The sequence below is a fragment of the Emys orbicularis genome, chromosome 19 (genome assembly GCF_028017835.1).
Source record: "Emys orbicularis isolate rEmyOrb1 chromosome 19, rEmyOrb1.hap1, whole genome shotgun sequence".
In the NCBI taxonomy this organism is placed as follows: Eukaryota; Metazoa; Chordata; order Testudines; family Emydidae; genus Emys; species Emys orbicularis.
In genome coordinates this window covers 19790222-19807554 of record NC_088701.1, presented here as the reverse complement: position 1 = coordinate 19807554, position 17333 = coordinate 19790222, and the positions used below count along the sequence as shown (strand labels likewise).

At 60.6% G+C, this 17333-nt stretch overlaps 1 protein-coding gene across 1 annotated transcript in view; it reads left to right on the top strand.

The window, feature by feature from the left end:
- The first annotated feature begins 5542 nt into the window (after window positions 1–5542).
- TNS2 (tensin 2) overlaps window positions 5543–17333 on the top strand; it is a 56984-nt gene continuing 45193 nt past the window's right edge. Inside the window, exon 1 of the mRNA XM_065419778.1 lies at window positions 5543–5638. Coding sequence (XP_065275850.1) covers window positions 5543–5638 — 96 coding nt within the window. The remainder of the gene's footprint in view (window positions 5639–17333) is intronic.

Sequence of the window (17333 nt, the reverse complement as noted above, 5' to 3'; positions counted from 1 at the left end):
GAATACTGTGTGGGTGCCTCAGTTTCCCCTATGCCTTTCTTAAGTATCTAGGTGGTGGGATAAGGGTGTGTGATTTTTGCAGAGCCCTGGACAGGTGTGATGCTGTCTGCACAGAGAACGGCCGACACCCTGTCTCCTGGCAACTGATGGCCTGGGCCCCTCCCCTGAAAAGGTGCCAACTGAGGGTGTTGGAGAACAAAGAGATCAGGTGGCCTCCTTGCCCGGGGGAAAGAGACAAAGGCCAGAGGAGGGGCTGGAGGGGGCTTCAGTTTGGAGCTGGCTGGGGAAACGGAGGGAGGCCCAGAACCAGGCTCTGGGCTCCCTATCCCCCAAGATGGACCTGACTGAGGGGTCCTGTTCTCTGTTCCTACAAGCTCTGGTTTAGACTGTGTTCCTGTCATCTAATAAACCTTCTGTGTTACTGGCTGGCTGAGAGTCACGTCTGACTGCAGAGTTGGGGTGCAGGTCCCTCTGGCTTTCCCAGGACCCCGCCTGGGCGGACTCACTGTGGGAAGCGCACGGAGGGGCAGAGGAAGCTGAATACTCCGAGGTCAGACCCAGGAAGGGCGAAGCTGTGTAAGCTGCTTGCCCTGGAGACAGTCTGCTCCGAGAGAGGAGGCTCCCCCAGAGTCCTGACCGGCTTCGTAGGGAGCAGTTCCAGAGCATTGCCCGGTGACTCCGTGACAGCCTGGTGGTGATTTTTGTCACTGCCCAGATACTGAGGGGATGGGCCCTTTGTAAAGACAGAGTGAGGTTAGCTGCAGGTAGGGAGTTGCGGAGAGATGAGTGGGTTAGCTAGGGATTCTGCTACATAGCCAGCCTGGGAGCTGAGATGGGAGGTGTCAGACCCCCGGTGACTCGCAGTGCTGGGGCCTGTTCTCAAGTCAGCGCTTTGACTAGGTGTAATTGCGTGTCTGTCCCACTAGCTGTGCCCCCCACCCGCCCCTCATCCCCACAGCAGAGATCTAAACCAGGGGGCCTGGCCAGTGGCCCACGGAGGGGGTCTCCCAATCAGCAGAGACGGTAGGGGCCGAGCCGAGCTCCTCTTAGCTTGATGGGGAAGAGTCCCGCAGGGGTTAGCGCCTTGATACACCTGGGTTCAATTCCCTGCTTTATCGTCTATGCCCTTCCGCAATCTGTGCCTCAGTTTCCCATCGATACGAGGGGAATAATAGCCCTGCCCTGTCTCACAGGGGGGTCGTGAGGGGAAATCCATTACTGATGGCGATGTGCTTTGAGAGCTAGTGAGGGAAGGTGCTGCCTGTTCTGATTTCTCTCCCTGGCCCTGCTTCCAACACCCCCCTCTCCGGTATATCTTCTTCCCCTGGGAAATCCCCAGGGGCAGCTCCATCAGTAGTTCAGACCCACGGTCTCCTCCCCCTCAGCCCTCAACATCTCCCCATCTCCCTTTTCCCAGTCATGGGAAGAGTCAAATCTCCAGAGAGAGACAGAGCTTGTTTAAGAGACTAGATAAGTTCATGGAGGATCGGTCCATCAATGGCGATTAGCCAGGATGGGCAGGGATGGTGTCCCTAGCCTCTGTTTGCCAGAAGCTGGGAATGGGCAACAGGAGATGGATCACTTGCTGATTCCCTGTTCTGTTCATTCCCTTTGGGGCACCTGGCATTGGCCAGGATACTGGGCTAGCTGGACCTTTGGTCTGACCCAGTCTGGCCGTTCTTAGAAAGAAACTCCTTAGAAAGAAGGAAGGAGTTAGTCTGGGGATTGGCAGGGGGCGGTTGGCTGGTTCAGAGCTTCTCCTGCAGAGACATTAAACCCCAGCCCTTGGTTAATTCTCTCTCTTTATGGCACCAGCTAACGTGATCAAGGGCCATGAAAGGGATGTTGCTGGGGTGGGGGGTTAGAGGATTCCATGGAAGGCTTAAAAGGGCTTTTGCTGACATTGATTTCAGCTGCTCCTTTGCCCTTGTTCCTAATGAATTAATCCCGGCTTGGCCAAGAAGAGGGAGTGGCTGACGGAACCCAGGTACAATGACGCAAAAAGGATTCCCGCGGTGCGCTCTGCTTGCCGAAGATAAGCTCCCACCGTTCCAGCTGTGACGCTGGGCCGGGCCCCTCACGGGCTGGGAGCTGGGCTCAAGCCCTCAGCCTACGTTACGCAAGGCACGAGGTGTTTTGGCAGGAGCTAGAAGGCTGGGCCACTGCATTAATGGCCCATTGGCCCAGCCACTAGACCGCACGGAAGAGCCGAGCGTTCCCAGGGCGGGTCTGGCGCCGCTCCAGCTGGGCATGACGTCACGACTGCAAAGTGAATCAACGAGGCCGATTCCAGCTGGGAAGAGTCAGCCGCAGCCTTGGAAGTGAAGGAAGAAGGCACCAGGTTCCCCAGGTGGCAGGAGAACCCCCCCCTCTTTGGGGAGGCTAACCTGCCAGCCCGCCCACCCACCAGAGCCCCGAGCGTGCCCCCCGCCACGACTGGAGGAGCCCCAGCCCTCCCGAGCACCGAGCCGGCCCCAGCTCCGGGCCAAGCTGCCGCCCCACCCCAGCCATGCACAGGGTCTGACGTGGGCCAGGAGGCTAAAGCCTCAGAGAGGGCGAAGCGACTGGCAGGGAAGAATCAGGCAGATAAATACGTAAGCGGTTTGTTTTGAAACAACCTCCATATCCAGCAGCCAAGAAATGTGCTATTTTTAAGGCTGAACTCTGGATAACCTTCAACCTGACCTCTTCCACCCAACCACGCAGGCTCCCAGCCCCTCCCCGCCTGCCACAGCCCCGGGCTCGGGGTGTTTTCAGCAGGCCCAAAAGGGGCACGTTGTGCCATCTTGTTTTGCTGGGACCGATCTCCCCAGATTCCCCCCCTCCCCGCCCCCACTGCGTCAATGAAACAAAGCAGCTGGAGGCTGGAATTCAGTGATGGTTTTCCATCCGTATTAGCAGCCTCTGCCCAGCCCGTCGCTAAGCCCAGTCATCGAACCGGGACTCACTTCCGCCCCCGGCAACGCTCAGCTTTGGACAATGCCTGGGAGCTGAGCGCCATTCAGATCGTCTCTTCCCGCAGCCTCGGAAGTGAGATCCGGAGGCTAGCACCGGGGATCCCTGACTGAGATCAGGGGCCGGGATGTTGTACAGATCCCGGCGGATTTGTGTGCATCAGGGAAATTCCCACCCGGGTAACTGGGATATTAATGCACGGTTGATTTCCCCGGACAAGGCCTGAGTGAGAAGCAGCCCCCGAGCCCTGAAGGAGCCTAGAATGGCTCAAGGTCACATAGCAGGTTGCGAGCAGAGCAGTGATTAGAACCCAGGTGTCCTGACCCCTAGGCCGGTACCTGAGCCACTAGCCAATACTGCCCCCCCTCTGCTGAAGACCCATCTTGTGAGGGCAGAGATGATGGACAGAAATGCCTCTGCCCCACACCCCGGGGGCGGGCACTAAGCGCCATCTGTTTGTCTCCCCCTTGGGCAGGTTTGGGGAGGCGGGTTAACCATGGATTTGCGACCCAGCAGCGTTGGCTTCAGAGTTCGGGATCAGCTGGGAAAGGAAACCCAGGGAAAACAGGTCCCAAAGAAGTCACTGAGAGATAGCTGAGGCCACGTCGGGTGCCTGGGCTGGGAGCTCGGGGGATCAGAATGAACGTAGGGTCTAGGGCCAGATGTGTTGCTGCCGCTGGCGGCAGATGTTGCTGCAGTGACTCATTGCCAATGTGCCCGCCTAGGCTCACCCATTGATTTCACCTGGAGTGGCACGCCCTCGGGCCAGAGGGGGCTCGGCGCTGGGAGAGTAACCCCCCCTCCGTGGAGTGTTGAGATGAGGATCCTGCGGTACTCCAAAGCCAGACATCAGAATCCTGGCCAGGGCATGGACCCTGCTCCACACAGTGCCCGGGAGCTGCCACGGCTGGGCTTGCAAACAGGCCTGGCCCCGAGCAGAGCGGCTGAAAACCCCGGCAGATCTTACAGCAAAGAAGCTGGTTGCAAAACGGGCCCGTCTTGCCCTGGAATATCTTCTCCAGAGGGCTCTGCCATTCCAGCATTCTGCCCCCCCTCCCCGGCCAGTGCTCCCAGTTCAGTCCTGGGAATGATCGCTGGACCCCACCCTCTGCCCATTGCCAGTGGGAGCTCTTTGATCACGGGAGCAGCCAGGGGCACAAGACACAAAGAGCTCCCAGTCCGACCAGGCAAGATGGATGCAGGGTGGGAGGGGGACTAGGGGCCCAGAGGGGACTGAGTGACTTGCCCCATCAGAGCAGGGAATAGCCCACACGTCTCCTGATCTCTGATCCAGAGCATCAGCCATGAGGCCACTGCCTAGAGCCGCGCACATCCCCTCCAGCCCGCCCCCCCGCCCCCCCGCCTCCTGGCCGTAACCCAGCCCTGTCACAGCTGCGCTGCCTAGTGGGACTCGGCTTCCTCCCGGCAGCAGGAAGGAATTTGTCACCCACCGGCTCTGGGATGCTCCGTGTCGACACTGGTCCTTCACATCGGGGCAACGGTTCTGACCCGCTGACCCCTAGGGACGGGGCGGGGACCCCGCGAGCTGCATCTGTGGTGCTGCTGGCACGCCGGCCCCCGACCCCAGCCCACGCCTTCCGCACGCAAGAGACTAAATCCACCTTCATCCCAGCCCTGGCTCCATCCACGTACAGCTGCTCCAGTGCCCCACCCCCCAGGCACAGCACGGAGGGGCACCTCCACACACCAGGCCCGGACTCCTGGGTTCTAGCCCCGGCTCTGTTGCCAGGAGGCCTCAGACCAGCCCCTTCCCCTCTGCTGACCCCTGTATGTGGAAAGCTCCATCAAGCCCTCGGCATCATTATCAGTTAATTAACGAGCACGTGGCTGGCAGAGGCAAGCTGCAGAGGCCCCTACCCACACCTACGACCTTGGGGGGGGGGGGGGGCTCTAAAACAGGGGACTGCCTCTAGCCCCCCTCCTGCCGGCTTTCCCAGACCTCCATCCGCACCGCGCAGCTAGTGCGGTGGCACAGGGGCGGGGCGGATGCCTTGTTCCTCCATTTCTCTCCTTATCTGATCTGATTCCTGGCCATGTGGGAGAGATGGGAACCAAAGTAATTCCTCCTCTTGTGAGCTGGGCTGAGGGTCGGAAGGCTGGAAGGAAGTAGACGCACACATAGACACACACACACATATATATATACACACAGCACATATATTTGCTCTGGAGGGGTTTCAGAGCAGGAATATGTTTCCAATTAGCCACTTCCACGGCTTGGAATCATGCACTGAAACTAGGATCCCTTCACCCTTAAAATCTATCTCCCCCACGCACATCATTAGCCCCAAAGGTTAAGACCCCTTCCCCGTCAGCTCCTGGCCTGGCTGCATCTCGGAGATCTTCCGTCTCCACCTGTTGACGGGCCCCAGCGGCGTGAGATCGCAGCTCACCCTGGCACGGCTGACTTTGCTTTGGCACCAGAAGGAATATTATTAAGCGACTGTGTGTCAGAGCAGGGGGGGAGAAGGGCAGGAGGTGGAGTTTTCAAGGCAGTTTCAAAGAGCCAGAGGAAGAAAACAGCAGCGTAGGCAGAGGAAAAGCCGGAGGGAGCGGTGGGGACCTCATGGGCTGGGGTAGTGGCTCCGAGTGCTGGGGACACGACTGCTGTCAGCCACCCCGGGGGAGCAAAGGCAGCAGAACAAGAATGCAACTGACCAAGGTGTGTTACCAAAATCTGCGCAGCAAGGGGAGGGGGGGCGGGGGGGAGAAGGGAAGGGTCAGATCATGTGACGAACAGCTTTTGGGAGGGAGGAAGCGCTGCAGGGGGGGGGGCAGAAGTGCGTGTGGCTGCGGGGGGTTCGCCGTCAGGAGATGGGAGCCGTTGTTTTGCAAAAGGTGAAGCGATCTAGTGGGTTAAATGGGAAACAGGAGCCGGGAACTCCCCGGATTGGCCTCCGATTCCCAGCATGAATCACTTCCCCTACGGTGCCTGGCCTCCCGTCTGCACAGTGAGGGTCCCAGCTCAGAAACCCCCCTCCAACAGCTCCTGAGGAGAGGGGACCCAGGGACCATCGTAATAGAGCAGAGCAGGGCCCAGCCAGTCCTGTGGCCAGCACCAGCTGATTCAAAGGCAGGGGCAGCACTCCCCAGTATGGACAATTATGCAATAACCATTGCACCAGGGAAGAGCCTTCGTGACCCCCTGGGACTGGCATGTGCCCTGAATTAAATCCGTGGATTAACATCCTTGCTAATAACAAATACCAGCTAGGGCTGGCGCACGTTCCCCCACAAACAGCCAATCCTTTTTTTTAACCCTAAATTTCATGAGGCGGTGAGTTCCGCAGGCAGATTAGGATGGAAGGATGCACTAGCCAATGTGCGGAGGACAAGAAGTGCTAAGTGTGTTCAAAGAGGAGAGGACCTTGCTTTCCTCCAGCCTCCTGGGCTGCCAGAGAGGTTTGAGCCACCCCTCCCACGGACCACGTGATGGGGGGGGCCGCCGTAGCAAGGAGGCAGCTGTGTCAGGGCTCCCCGTTTCACCCGACGTGATGGGTTTAAGCGCCGAGCTGCGTCAGGGAGGTGAGAGAGCTGCTGAACCAGGGACTTTTCCAGCTGGGAAAATAAAGCCCCTTTCTGTGCTGTTTGCTTGTTCCCCAGGCACGGGGCCTACCCAGGGTTTGTGTTCCCCTGCCTGCATATTTTAATTCCTCCCCAGGCTGGGAGCTCTCGCTTTCCCTTTCTCCAAGCCTCTTTCTCTGGCCTTCTTGGCGCCCTCTGATTTGGAGGACGTTCTTTGCATTTTTTGAGGTTAAAACCTGATTTGAGGGGATTTTGTGTGTTTGTGTTTGGCCGGAGCAAGGGGAGCGGAGTGCACATGGGTGAGATCCGGTCGGGGATCCTCACAGACGTCTAATTTACGATGAGGGGGGGAGCAGGGGTCGCTGATGGGGGGGCTAGGAGAGGGAGCGTGGAGAGAAGTGTGGACTCCAGGGCTGGTGGAACAAGTAGCTACTAGGAATCTACTCTGCTAGCAGGAAGCTACTGAATTCAGTGGGACCAGCTGATGGAATCAACGGGCCAGAACTGCCCCTGGAGATGACGGGGAAGCAGCGTGGGCTAGCAAAGGCGGTGTGATATATTGGCTAGGGCATTGCACTGGGAGTCAGAACCCTCTGGGTTCTCTTCCGAGCTTCGCCCCTCATGTTAGATGAGTCGCTTCCCTGCTCTGATTGCCTCAGTTTCCCCTCCCCTACTCTCTGTCTGCTTGGCTGGTAAGCTCTCTGGGGCAGGCACTGCCTCGTGGGCTGTGATCTCTGCTGAGCGGAATGCAAATCACGAGTGAACGGTGCTTTGGTTTACGCAGAAAGTTGACTAGATTTGCCGTCTGCAAATGGATCACGGAGCGTTGGGTATATGGACGGGAGATCCCTCAGTATAGCTGAAAATGTCACTGGCCTGAGCACAGCTGCTGGGCGGAACACGAGTTGCAACAATGTGTCATTTCATCTCTTCTAAGCCAATCGAAACAGCACCTGCCTGGGGTTCTAATGAAGTCACATCCCTTTGGGGGCAGGGATAGCTCAGTGGTTTGAGCATTGGCCTACTAAACTCAGGGTTGTGAGTTCAATCCTTGAGGGGGCCACTTAGGGATCTGGGGCCAAATCAGTACTTGGTCCTGCTAGTGAAGGCAGGGGGCTGGACTCGATGACCTTTAAGAGTCTCTTCCAGCTCTGTGAGATTGGAATATCTCCATATGTTTAGTGACTGGGCAGAAGTGGCAGCACGAGAGGAAAACAGCCCTTCCCTGCCTACTCTGTCCCCACTCTCTTGCGTCCTTGACGTGAGCTCCAGCTCTGTGATGTGGGGCAGAAAGCTGAGGAGACCTGTTCCCGGAGCTGCCGCTGGCCCGCTGGGTGACGTTAGCCAAATCGCTTGTGGTGTCTTCCCCTTTGCTACCCTGCGGGGCAGGGACTGTGTCTGTGGGGCCCTGATCTTGTCCCTGGGGCTACTGCCAGCAGCTTGTTCTCCCATTGCAGGGAGCTGGAGGGCAGGAGAGTGGGGCTTGTGGGGGTAGAAGCAGCGGCTCGGATGCCCAGGGAGCAGGCCGACCCGATCAGCAGGGAGTGGCTTTGCAGAGTCACCCTTCTGCAGAAGGGAAAGTTTGCAGGAGAATTTCAAAGGCCTTGTTTATACTTGGGACTAAGCCATCAGAGGCCAGGAACGACGCAGCAGACAATGGATCTCGCCTGCTGCACGGGGTTAGCCGCACCAGGGCAAGCCGCGGCTTGGTCTGCGTCGGGATCTGTCACACCCCATCCCTTACTGAGCACTTCCTGCAGCAGAGCCCTCCACCGGCCGTAAGGCGGGGCAGTACTATTAGCCCCATTGCACAAAAGGGGGAAACTGAGGCACGGCAAAGTGACTTGCCCAAGGGCACACAAGACGTCTGCGGCAGAGCAGGGAATGGAACCTGGGTCGCCCGAGTCGATGGCTGGTGCCCAGCCATAGCGCCTGCCCACGCTGGCTGCTGGCCACTGTCTAAATTGGGCTAATCCCCAGTCTAGACATGGATTTCGGGGGCAGCCTGGGGTGTGTGCGTCAAACCCAGGTGAGGTCTCCCAAAGCCCTGTTACCGTGGCGTAGCCCCATGTCATTTGATTTCATCTCACAGCAGACTTTGTCTAGCTGCCAGGCAGGGGCACGAGGCGGGAGCTGCCAGGGGAAAAGATCTCACGGATGTCGCAGCAGTCGTAGGGTAAGGCTGGCTGGCTAGGTGCTTTCCACGGGCCCATCACCACAGCATCTGGGCGTTTTACAATCATGAATGGATTTTATCTTCACAATCTACCCTGCGAGTAGGACAGGACGATTACCCCATTCAGAGTGGGTGAAACTGAGGCCCGGAGAGGGGAAGAGAGAGATCTTGAGATTTTTCCAAAAGCCTGACGGATAGAGCCCTCGGCTGGGACTCAGGAGACCCAGGTTCTACCCCTGGCTCTGCCAGTGATTGTGGGCAAGTCACTTTGCCGCTCTGTGCCTCAGTTTCCCCCTCTGAAAAAATGGACAGTAATTCTCTTTGCGCTCCCCTCCCGCCCACCTCTCAGCTGCAAGAGGCTGTCCATGCAAAGCAGTGTCGCCACGTGTCTTCTGTTTCTGAGAACGAGCTGCTGGTGTCGTGTCCCTCAGAGCCTGTCTGCCCGGAGGGCGGGAGGAGGCTTGAGGGAGGAAACTGCTTGGGGGGCAGAGGGACGTATAGGCCCAGCTCCTGTGTGCAGTGGCACATGCACTGAGTCCAAGCCAGAACTTTGCGCAAGGCAGCTGGGCCAGAGGGAACCGCAGGGTCTGTCTAGGCCAGTGGTGGGCAAACTATGGCCCACGGGCCACATCCGGCCCACGGGACCGTTCTGCCCGGCCCCTGAGCTCCTGTCCCGGGAGGCTCGCCCCCGGGCCCTCCCCTGCTGTCCCCCCTCCCCGGCAGCCTCAGCTCACTGCGGCGCCAGCGCAAGGCTCTGGGCTGTGGGCTGCAAGCTCCCGGGGTAGCACAGCTGCAGAGCCCGGCCTGACCCGGTGCTCTGTGCTGCGCGGTGTATGGCTGGCTCCAGCCGGGCAGCGCGGCAGCCTGTCCTGGTGCAGCCACGTCGCCAGCCACTGGTGCTCCAGGCAGCGCGGTAAGGGGGCAGGGAGCTGGGGGGGGAGGGATTGGATAGAGGGCAGGGGAGTTCTGGGGGTGGTCAGGGGCCGGGGGTGTGGATAGAGGTGGGGGTGGTCAGAGGGTGGGGAACAGGGGGGTTGAATGGGGGCAGGGGTTCGGGGGGCGGTCAGGGAGAAGGGGTGGTTGGATGGGGCGGTGGGGGGCAGTCAGGGGCAGGGGTTCCTGGGGCGGTCAGGGAGAAGAGGTGGTTGGATGGGGCAGGAGTCCCGGGGGGCAGTCAGGAAGGAGGGGGGGTTGGATCAGGCGGCAGTTAGGGGCAGTTAGGGGCGGGGGGTCCGGGGGCAGTCAGGGGACAGACAGCAGGGGGGGTAGATGGGGCAGGGGTCCCAGGGAGGCTGTCAGGGGGCGAGAAGCAGGGGGGTCAGATAGGGGGCACGGGCTGGGCCATGCCTGGCTGTTTGGGGAGGCACAGCCTCCCTTAACCGGCCCTCCATACAATTTCTAAAACCTGATGTGCCCCTCAGCCCAAAAAGTTTGCCCACCCCTGGTCTAGGCCCAGCAGCCTCCATAACAAATTATCCAGCCCAGCCGAGCCTCTGTCCCTTGCCTACAACCAGGGTCTCCGTAGGGCCGTGCCGGAGAGCTGTGTCTATCGAAGGGTTAATGCTGAGCCCCCGTTGGTTCCAACCCGGAGACTTAACCTCTCCTTGCCCCCATGGGAGCTGAGGGGCTGTGTGGGGGAGCCTACACCGTGGGCTGGACACAAGCTCAACTGGCTGCCCCCCAAGCCCAGCCAGGCCCCCAAGGCTGCGAAGCAGTCGGGGAGTTTTTTTTGGGGGGGGGTCAGGATTTTCCACCCCAGACGTTGTCATGGAGGAGGAGAAAGACAGAGCGTGGGTGGGGGGCAGGGGCCGTGCTGACGAGGGGGTGACGGGCTGGAGGCCGCGGGGGCTCCCCCGTACGGCTCCCGGGGTGGGCAAGGCAGCCTCTGAAGGGGGACAGACAGAGTCTGGGCCCAAGGGAGAGAGGAGACCCCTCGCAGCTGAAGAATGGGGGGGGGGTCCCCAGCCCATGCCCACCCCCTACCCCTAGACCCCACTCCACCCTCCCATCCCCGGCCCTGTCCTGCCCACCCCCAGGCCTTCCAGCTCCCTCCCCAACCCTTCCCCCTCCCAGCCCCACCTCGTTCCCAGGCATCGCCCTGCCCCCCATGGCTCCCAATGCCCCTGCCCCATTTCCACCCACAGCCCCCCTGCTCCATTCCCAGCTCCTCCAGTCCCACATGGAAGTGTATGCCTGGGGGTAAACCCAGCCGGTGCCCACCCTGCCGTGAGCCGGGCCGGGCCCAGCAGCTGCTCTGACAACGGCCTGGCGCTGCCAGCACGTCCTGGAGCCGGGCCACGGGCCTGGCAAAGCCAGAACCCCCTGCTCAGGTTACTGATCCCAGCCACCCCCTTCCTCTGCCCCTTGCCCCCCACCCAACCCTTCGGCACAGCCGTGTGGGCAGCGGAGTGAAGGGAGCCGGCAGGGACCCTCGTGAGTTGGACTCCACAGACGGCTGCACTGACAGGGCCGGCAAAGGGTTAATTAAGGACATTCCCCCCCCAGCTGCCCCCAGGCTCTCCATACAGGAGCAGAGAGGAGACTGGCTAGGAACTGGTACCCGGGGTCAAGGGCTCAGCGGGCAGATCCGGGGGCATCGTGCTAGCCCAGCTTCTGGGGCAGGTTGCACCAATTGCGGATGCCGGGACCGGTGGGCCTGGCTGGCCCCTTCACCGAGGGGCCTGGGGCAGGTTACAGCGGCCCGGGCAGGGGGGTTTAGAGCTTTCCCCCTGCAGCATTCACCTTGGGATCACCCCAGGCAACCAAGCAGCCATGAACCCTCCTCTCTCTCTCCACAAGCCCCTCATCCAGCCCTGCCCCCTGTGTGCCCAGCTGGCATGGAGGGCAGAGTCTAGGCCCAGGGGGGAGCAGAGACCCTCCCCCCCCAGCTGGAGAATGGGGTGGGGAGTCACCAGCCCGGGCCAACTACCATACCCCTAAGTCCCAGTGGGCCAGTTAGGGCCCAACTGAGACCCAGCAAACTCATCTCATCATGTCACACACACACCCCCTCCAGTGTTCCCAGTCTGCAGAGCAGACTCGGGGCACTGGGCTGCGACCCGGGCATGGATCTGTCTCTGTCTGCACTCCCCCAGCTGGGAACGTGAATTGGGAGAGGGTGGGGAAACCCCTTCCTAAGCCAGCCTCAATCCCTGGAGCCCGTGCCCTGCTCTCGGGCACTGCAGCCCCCTGGGCATGGCTCCTAACCCCCCCGGGCCCTGGGGAAGCTGGATCCAGGCCTGAATCCCAGCAGCCAGCACAGAAAGGCTGGCCCCGCTCCAGCTCTGATAACAGCCTTCCCCTCCTCGGAGCAGGAGCGTTACCCTGACAGGGAGCCTGGCGTGATGGAGTGACAGTGGCCAGGACACCGGATGCAGGCGGTTCAGCCAGGCCCTGCTCAGCGAGGGGGTTGGCCATGATAGGGCTAATCGCCTGTGATGAGCCCATGAAGGAGGCTGGGATCGGCAGCCAATTCCCGCCCCCCTCCCATTTCCTCTCCTCTGATATTTAGCCCCAAGGGAACTGCTGCCAAGATAATAAATAGGTTCAAAAATCCCCCTGAATTGGCAACCGGCCCTGCTCGATCACAGCAGCACAACAGCGACCGGGGCCCTGGTGTACCGGAGGCTACACAGCCCCAGCCCCAGCTGGTGAGTGGGGAAACTGAGGCACAGAGCGAGGCAGGGCCTTGCCCAAGGTCATGCTCTGGGGCTGTGGCAGACCCAAGCCCAGAGCCCGCATCCCCTCCGGTCTACTCCAGCGCTCTGCCCACTGCGCCACGCTGTCTTCCCCTCTGCTTGGCCGTTGCGCACATCTCTGAGCGCCCGGGCACCTTCCGAAGACGTGGCCTCCTGAATCGCAGGCGGGCAGCCTCTGGTTCCTGCCACCGATCGCCAAGCGCTTTGCGAACGGGAAGCCCCGCCCTGCCTTAGGGAGGGGTGGACACTAAGGCCCAAGCTTAGGTCGAGGACCTGGCCAAGGTCACGCAGTGAGGCATTTGCAGAGCATCAGAATCCTGAACTTCCAGTGTCCCCCGCTCCAATCACTAGACCCCACTCCCCTCCTCGATCTGGGATGAGAACCCAGGAGGCCTGACTTCCCGCCCCCTGCTCCAATCACTAGACCCCGCTCCCCTCCTTGAGCTGGGATAAGAACCCAGGCATCCTGATTCCCCACCCCCTGCTCCAATCACTAGACCTCTCTGCCCTCCTAGAGCTGGGATGAGAACCCAGGAGTCCTGACTCGAAGCCCCCTGCTCCAATCACTAGACCCCACTCCCCTCTCAGAGCCAGGAATAGAACCCAGGCGTCCTAATCCCCCACCCCCTGCTCTAATCACTAAAGCCCACTCGTCAGTGCCAAACCTGGTGAGACACAAACAGCTGATGTGCTCTGATGCTGTTCATTCACCTTTAGCCTTTGGCTGCATTCGGGGCAGCAGAACCAGACGGGGGTTGTTTCACGCCCTCTCCCGGCTAGCAGCCCCTGGTTAGAAAGGCAGGTACGGAGACTGGCAGCTCTTTGGGGCAGGAGCTGTGTTTGTGCAGCCCCTGGCGCACTGGGGTCTTAGGCCGAGACTGGGGGGCGCCGATAATCCGAATAATAATAATAAAACCTGAGCCCCTTTGCCAGCTGCGGCTCGCCCCATGCAGTTTGGTGCCTGCCCACAAGGTGGCGCCCCGTGACCTGCGCACAGATCCCAGGGGCTGCACGGAATTTGCTTCCCTGAGGACTTGCACGGGTGATGCCCTGGTGAGCCTGGCTCCGAGCCGTGGAGGTCACGGGAAGCCGGCAGAGTTCCTCCCAAGCCCGGCTCCTGAGTGCTCTGGGCCCTGCCTCCGCCTGGGGGAGCGGGTCAGCGTCAGGCCGGGCCTGGGAATGGGACGGCGTCTCTGGGGACGGGGCCGAGATTTGGGAGTCAGCAGGCAGAACGGGGCATGGGCGCAGCTCGAATGCCGACTTGGGGGCGTTAAAAGGGGGCGGGGGGCAGCACGGAGCACCTGGCTGCTCGGGCAACTGCAGCTACAGAACTATATCAGACCAAGTGACAGTGTGGTCTAGTGGGCAGAGCACTGGGGTCTATTTCTGGCTCTGTCGGTGACGTGGGCAAATCCCTTCCCCCCGCTCTGTGCCTCAGTTTCCCCTCCCATCCCATTTGGATGGCGAGCCCTTTGGGGCAGGGGCTGTCTATACAGCACCCAGCGCAAGGGGCCCCTGGCCTCAGCCCATAGTGCAGATGAAAGTGGGTAAAGGAGCGAGGCCCTAAATCTGTTATACGGCCTGGCCCCTCGCGTCCTTCGTTACCGTACTGCCCCCTAGCTGGGAGCGTTCTGGGGCCAGAAGAGGGACGGGGTCCCTGCCTCCCCACTGGAACAGAGATTTCATGAAATCTCCCCTGCAGGGAAGAAGCTGCCATTAGCACCTTGGTCCAGCGAAGACGCCCTGTTGCCCCTGCTCCCCGGCCAGACCTGCGTCCTCAGCCCTGTGGGGGCTGCCCCAGAGAGTGGATGGAATGAAAGGAAAACACGAGGCCGGGGAGGGTCGGAAACGTTCCCGGGTCTCGGACTCGAGTCTCTGGGGAGCAGCCGGGTTTCAAGGGGGCTTCAGGCGCCGTTTGGGGCCAGCTGTGGACTATGTTTGGACCCGGTCCGGCCCAGCAGGGGTATAGGGGCCATGTGCTGAGCACGGGGGGCAAGCATTGACCCCAGCCGAGCCACTCTGCCCAGCCTCTGACCCCCATAAATCCAGGGGCCACCAGCGCCAGGATTCCTTAGGGCTGAGAGGCCAAGCAATTGATCCCTTGACATTAACGCTTTCTGCGCCTTGCAAGGGAGGTCCCAGTGCTGAGCTGTGTGAGCCGTTATATTAACGCTCCCGCGGCTGCTGGGCTGCCTCTGTCCGAGGGCTAACACCCCCCCCCCACCCCCCCCCGGCCCGTAGATGATTTCATTTCTGTGGCAGGAAGCCAGCACGTTCAGCCTCCCTGCAAGGAGGGTGGGAAAGGGGGCCGGGAAAAGCGGCGGAGGGAGGAGAGGGTGTGTTTTCCTCGCTGCTGCTCCGGGTTAAGGGAAGCCGGGGCTGCATTCCGGAGGACTCGCTCTGACCCAGAGGCCCAGGAGTTTCCCCTAAGCAAGAGCGCGGCTGGAATAAGACAGAGGAGACGCCGCTGTGTCCGGTCAAGGGGGGACGGCTATGCCCGAGCCAGCGGCTGGGCAGCAAGATCAGCATGAAGGTAGGGACCGGCGGGCAGCTGGCAGCCCCGTCATGGGGCGACGGGGCGGGGAGGGTGGAGCGATGTTGGTTCTCTAGGCAGCCGTGCGGGTCCTGGGAATGGGACATAGGATTTAAGGCCGGACGGGATCACCAGGTCATCGGGTCTGACCTCCTGTGCCTCCCAGGCCAGGAAACCCTCTCCTCCCCGCATGCCACACCCCACAGCTGAGTGCAGACATTCCCTGGGGCAGTGGGAGTGGGGGTGGGGGAAGCCCCTGGCCCTCTCTGCTGGGGGAGGAAGGGTGTGTCCGATGCGAGCAGCTGGTCCTTAGCGTAGGGTTTAAATCAATGCAAGAGCTGCAGGGCGCTGGGATTCGTGGGGGAGAAACGGATCCCAGACTCGTCATTAGAGAGAGCTGGAGATTGGGGCAATCATTCATTCTTTCTTTCTTTCTTTCTCCTGAGCCCCAGTGCTGTATTCACTAGGCCACACGGCCTCCCTATAGTACTGCCAGATTCTGATCGTTGTTATCCCCAGTGTAAATGCAACGCAATGTGAATGGAGTGACTCCAGATTGACACCGGTCTAACTGAGACCGGAATCTGGGCCAAGGAGGAGAACTGAGCTCCAGTTTTATTAGAAAGCAGCGTCATTCAGGGGTTGAACGCTGCCGGCCGCGGCGTAGGGGTTTGCGGTCACTTCCGCTCTCTCTCCAACCGGCCGGCCTCTGTGTTTATTTAATCGGTGCAGCCTATTCTGCCCCTTCATCGTAAAAGGGAACGGGCCAAATTCACCACTGGCATAAACACAGGCAACTCCACTGTTACAGCAGGGAGGCCTTTGAGCCCAGACGTCTCTCTCCCAGACCAGGATGGGCCAGGTTTGCCAGCAGCAGGGCTGGGTTTGCCAGTGCCCCGCACGCTGCGCCTCTCTGCAGAGCTGGCGGTTTGTTTTGGTGCCTGGTCAGGAGCTGAGGGTGTGTGAAAATCTAGTCCGGAGTGGTCCGTTCCGTCGCCACAGCTTGCTGGGTTTGAGCTGGGCTGTGGCACCGCATGCCTCGGGCGTGTGTGCGTGTGAGACCACGTGCGAGGAGGCGCTGGCGGGTGAATCGATCGGCGTGCTGTTGCACGAAAGCCGCTGTGCCAGTTGCAACCCCTAGTGTGAACGTGCTGCATGAGCCCTCGTGCAAGGCCTCCGCACCAGGGTGTGCAGCTCCGCGCGTGCAAAAACACCCAGCGGGGGAAAGCCTTTAGGCTTGACTTTCGCCTCCCTAGGTCTTCACACCACACACAGTCAACCTGTGGAACTCATTGCCAGGTGATGTCGTGAAGGCCAAAAGTGTAACTGGGGCCCAAAAAGAATGAGATATGTTGATGGAGGATAGGTCCATCAATGGCTATTAGCCAAGATGCTCAGGGACACGATCCCCATGCTCTGGGTGCCTCATAACCTCCGCCTGGACACCAGGGGATGGGTCGCTTGATGGTTGCCCGTTCTGTTCACTCCCTCTGAAGCATCTGGCCCCGGCCACTGTCGGAAGACAGGATCCTGGGCTAGCTGGAGCCCAGTGTGGACTCAAGACCTGTCAGATCTCAGTATTTGCCTCCTTTTGCTCTACTTGACAGCTGGTTCCCCGGCCAGCTCTGGGCTGAGTCACTCCCCCCACGGCTGTTCCCAGTAGGAACAAGCAGGCAAAGAGAACCGTTTTCCAGCTCTGGAAACCACATGGGTGCTGTGGAGGCGAGGGGACGCCCACGCCCCCATCTTAAAGGGGCAGCTGCGCTCCGGCCGCAGATCACTTCCCTGGGCTGGGAGGAGCTGGAAGCCAGGCTGGGGGGATGACGCTGGGGGGGGGGGGGGGGGGATCCCTGCTGAAAACCACGCCCCTCCAGGCTTCGGTGGGAGACTGCAAGTGGAAAGACCCTTCCCCCCGCAAAGCCTCTCGCCCTGGCAATGCCACTTCAGCTCTGCAGACACAAGAGGAGTGGGATGGTTCTGTGGAGTGCTCCGGATGGCTGCAGCCCCCCGAAATCATGGTGCTCCCCCACACCTGGGCTCTGTGCATTCTTGGCCTCAGGGCGAAGCTTAACGGGTGCATGTTTCAATGCTGTCCTGCCCCCAGGGCAATGGGGAGCAAGGAGCCTGCCTGCAAAAGGGATGCCAGCAGCCCAGGGAGGAGTCAAGGCTGCTTGGATCTAACTAGTCTGGTAGTCAGAGCAGGAAATTGGCCGGCAGGACTCCTGGGTTCTATTCCTGGCTCTTCTGCGGGCAGGTTATTGCATAACCCACTGCAGGGTGTCGCACCCCTTCCTCCTCTGTGGCCAGGGCCGCTGTTGGAGGCAGAGTGGTGCCCCAGAGAGCTCACAGTCTAGCCTGAGGATGGGAGGGGAAACTGAGGCACAGAAAGGGGCCATGACTCGCCCCAGGTCACCCAGCGGGAGAG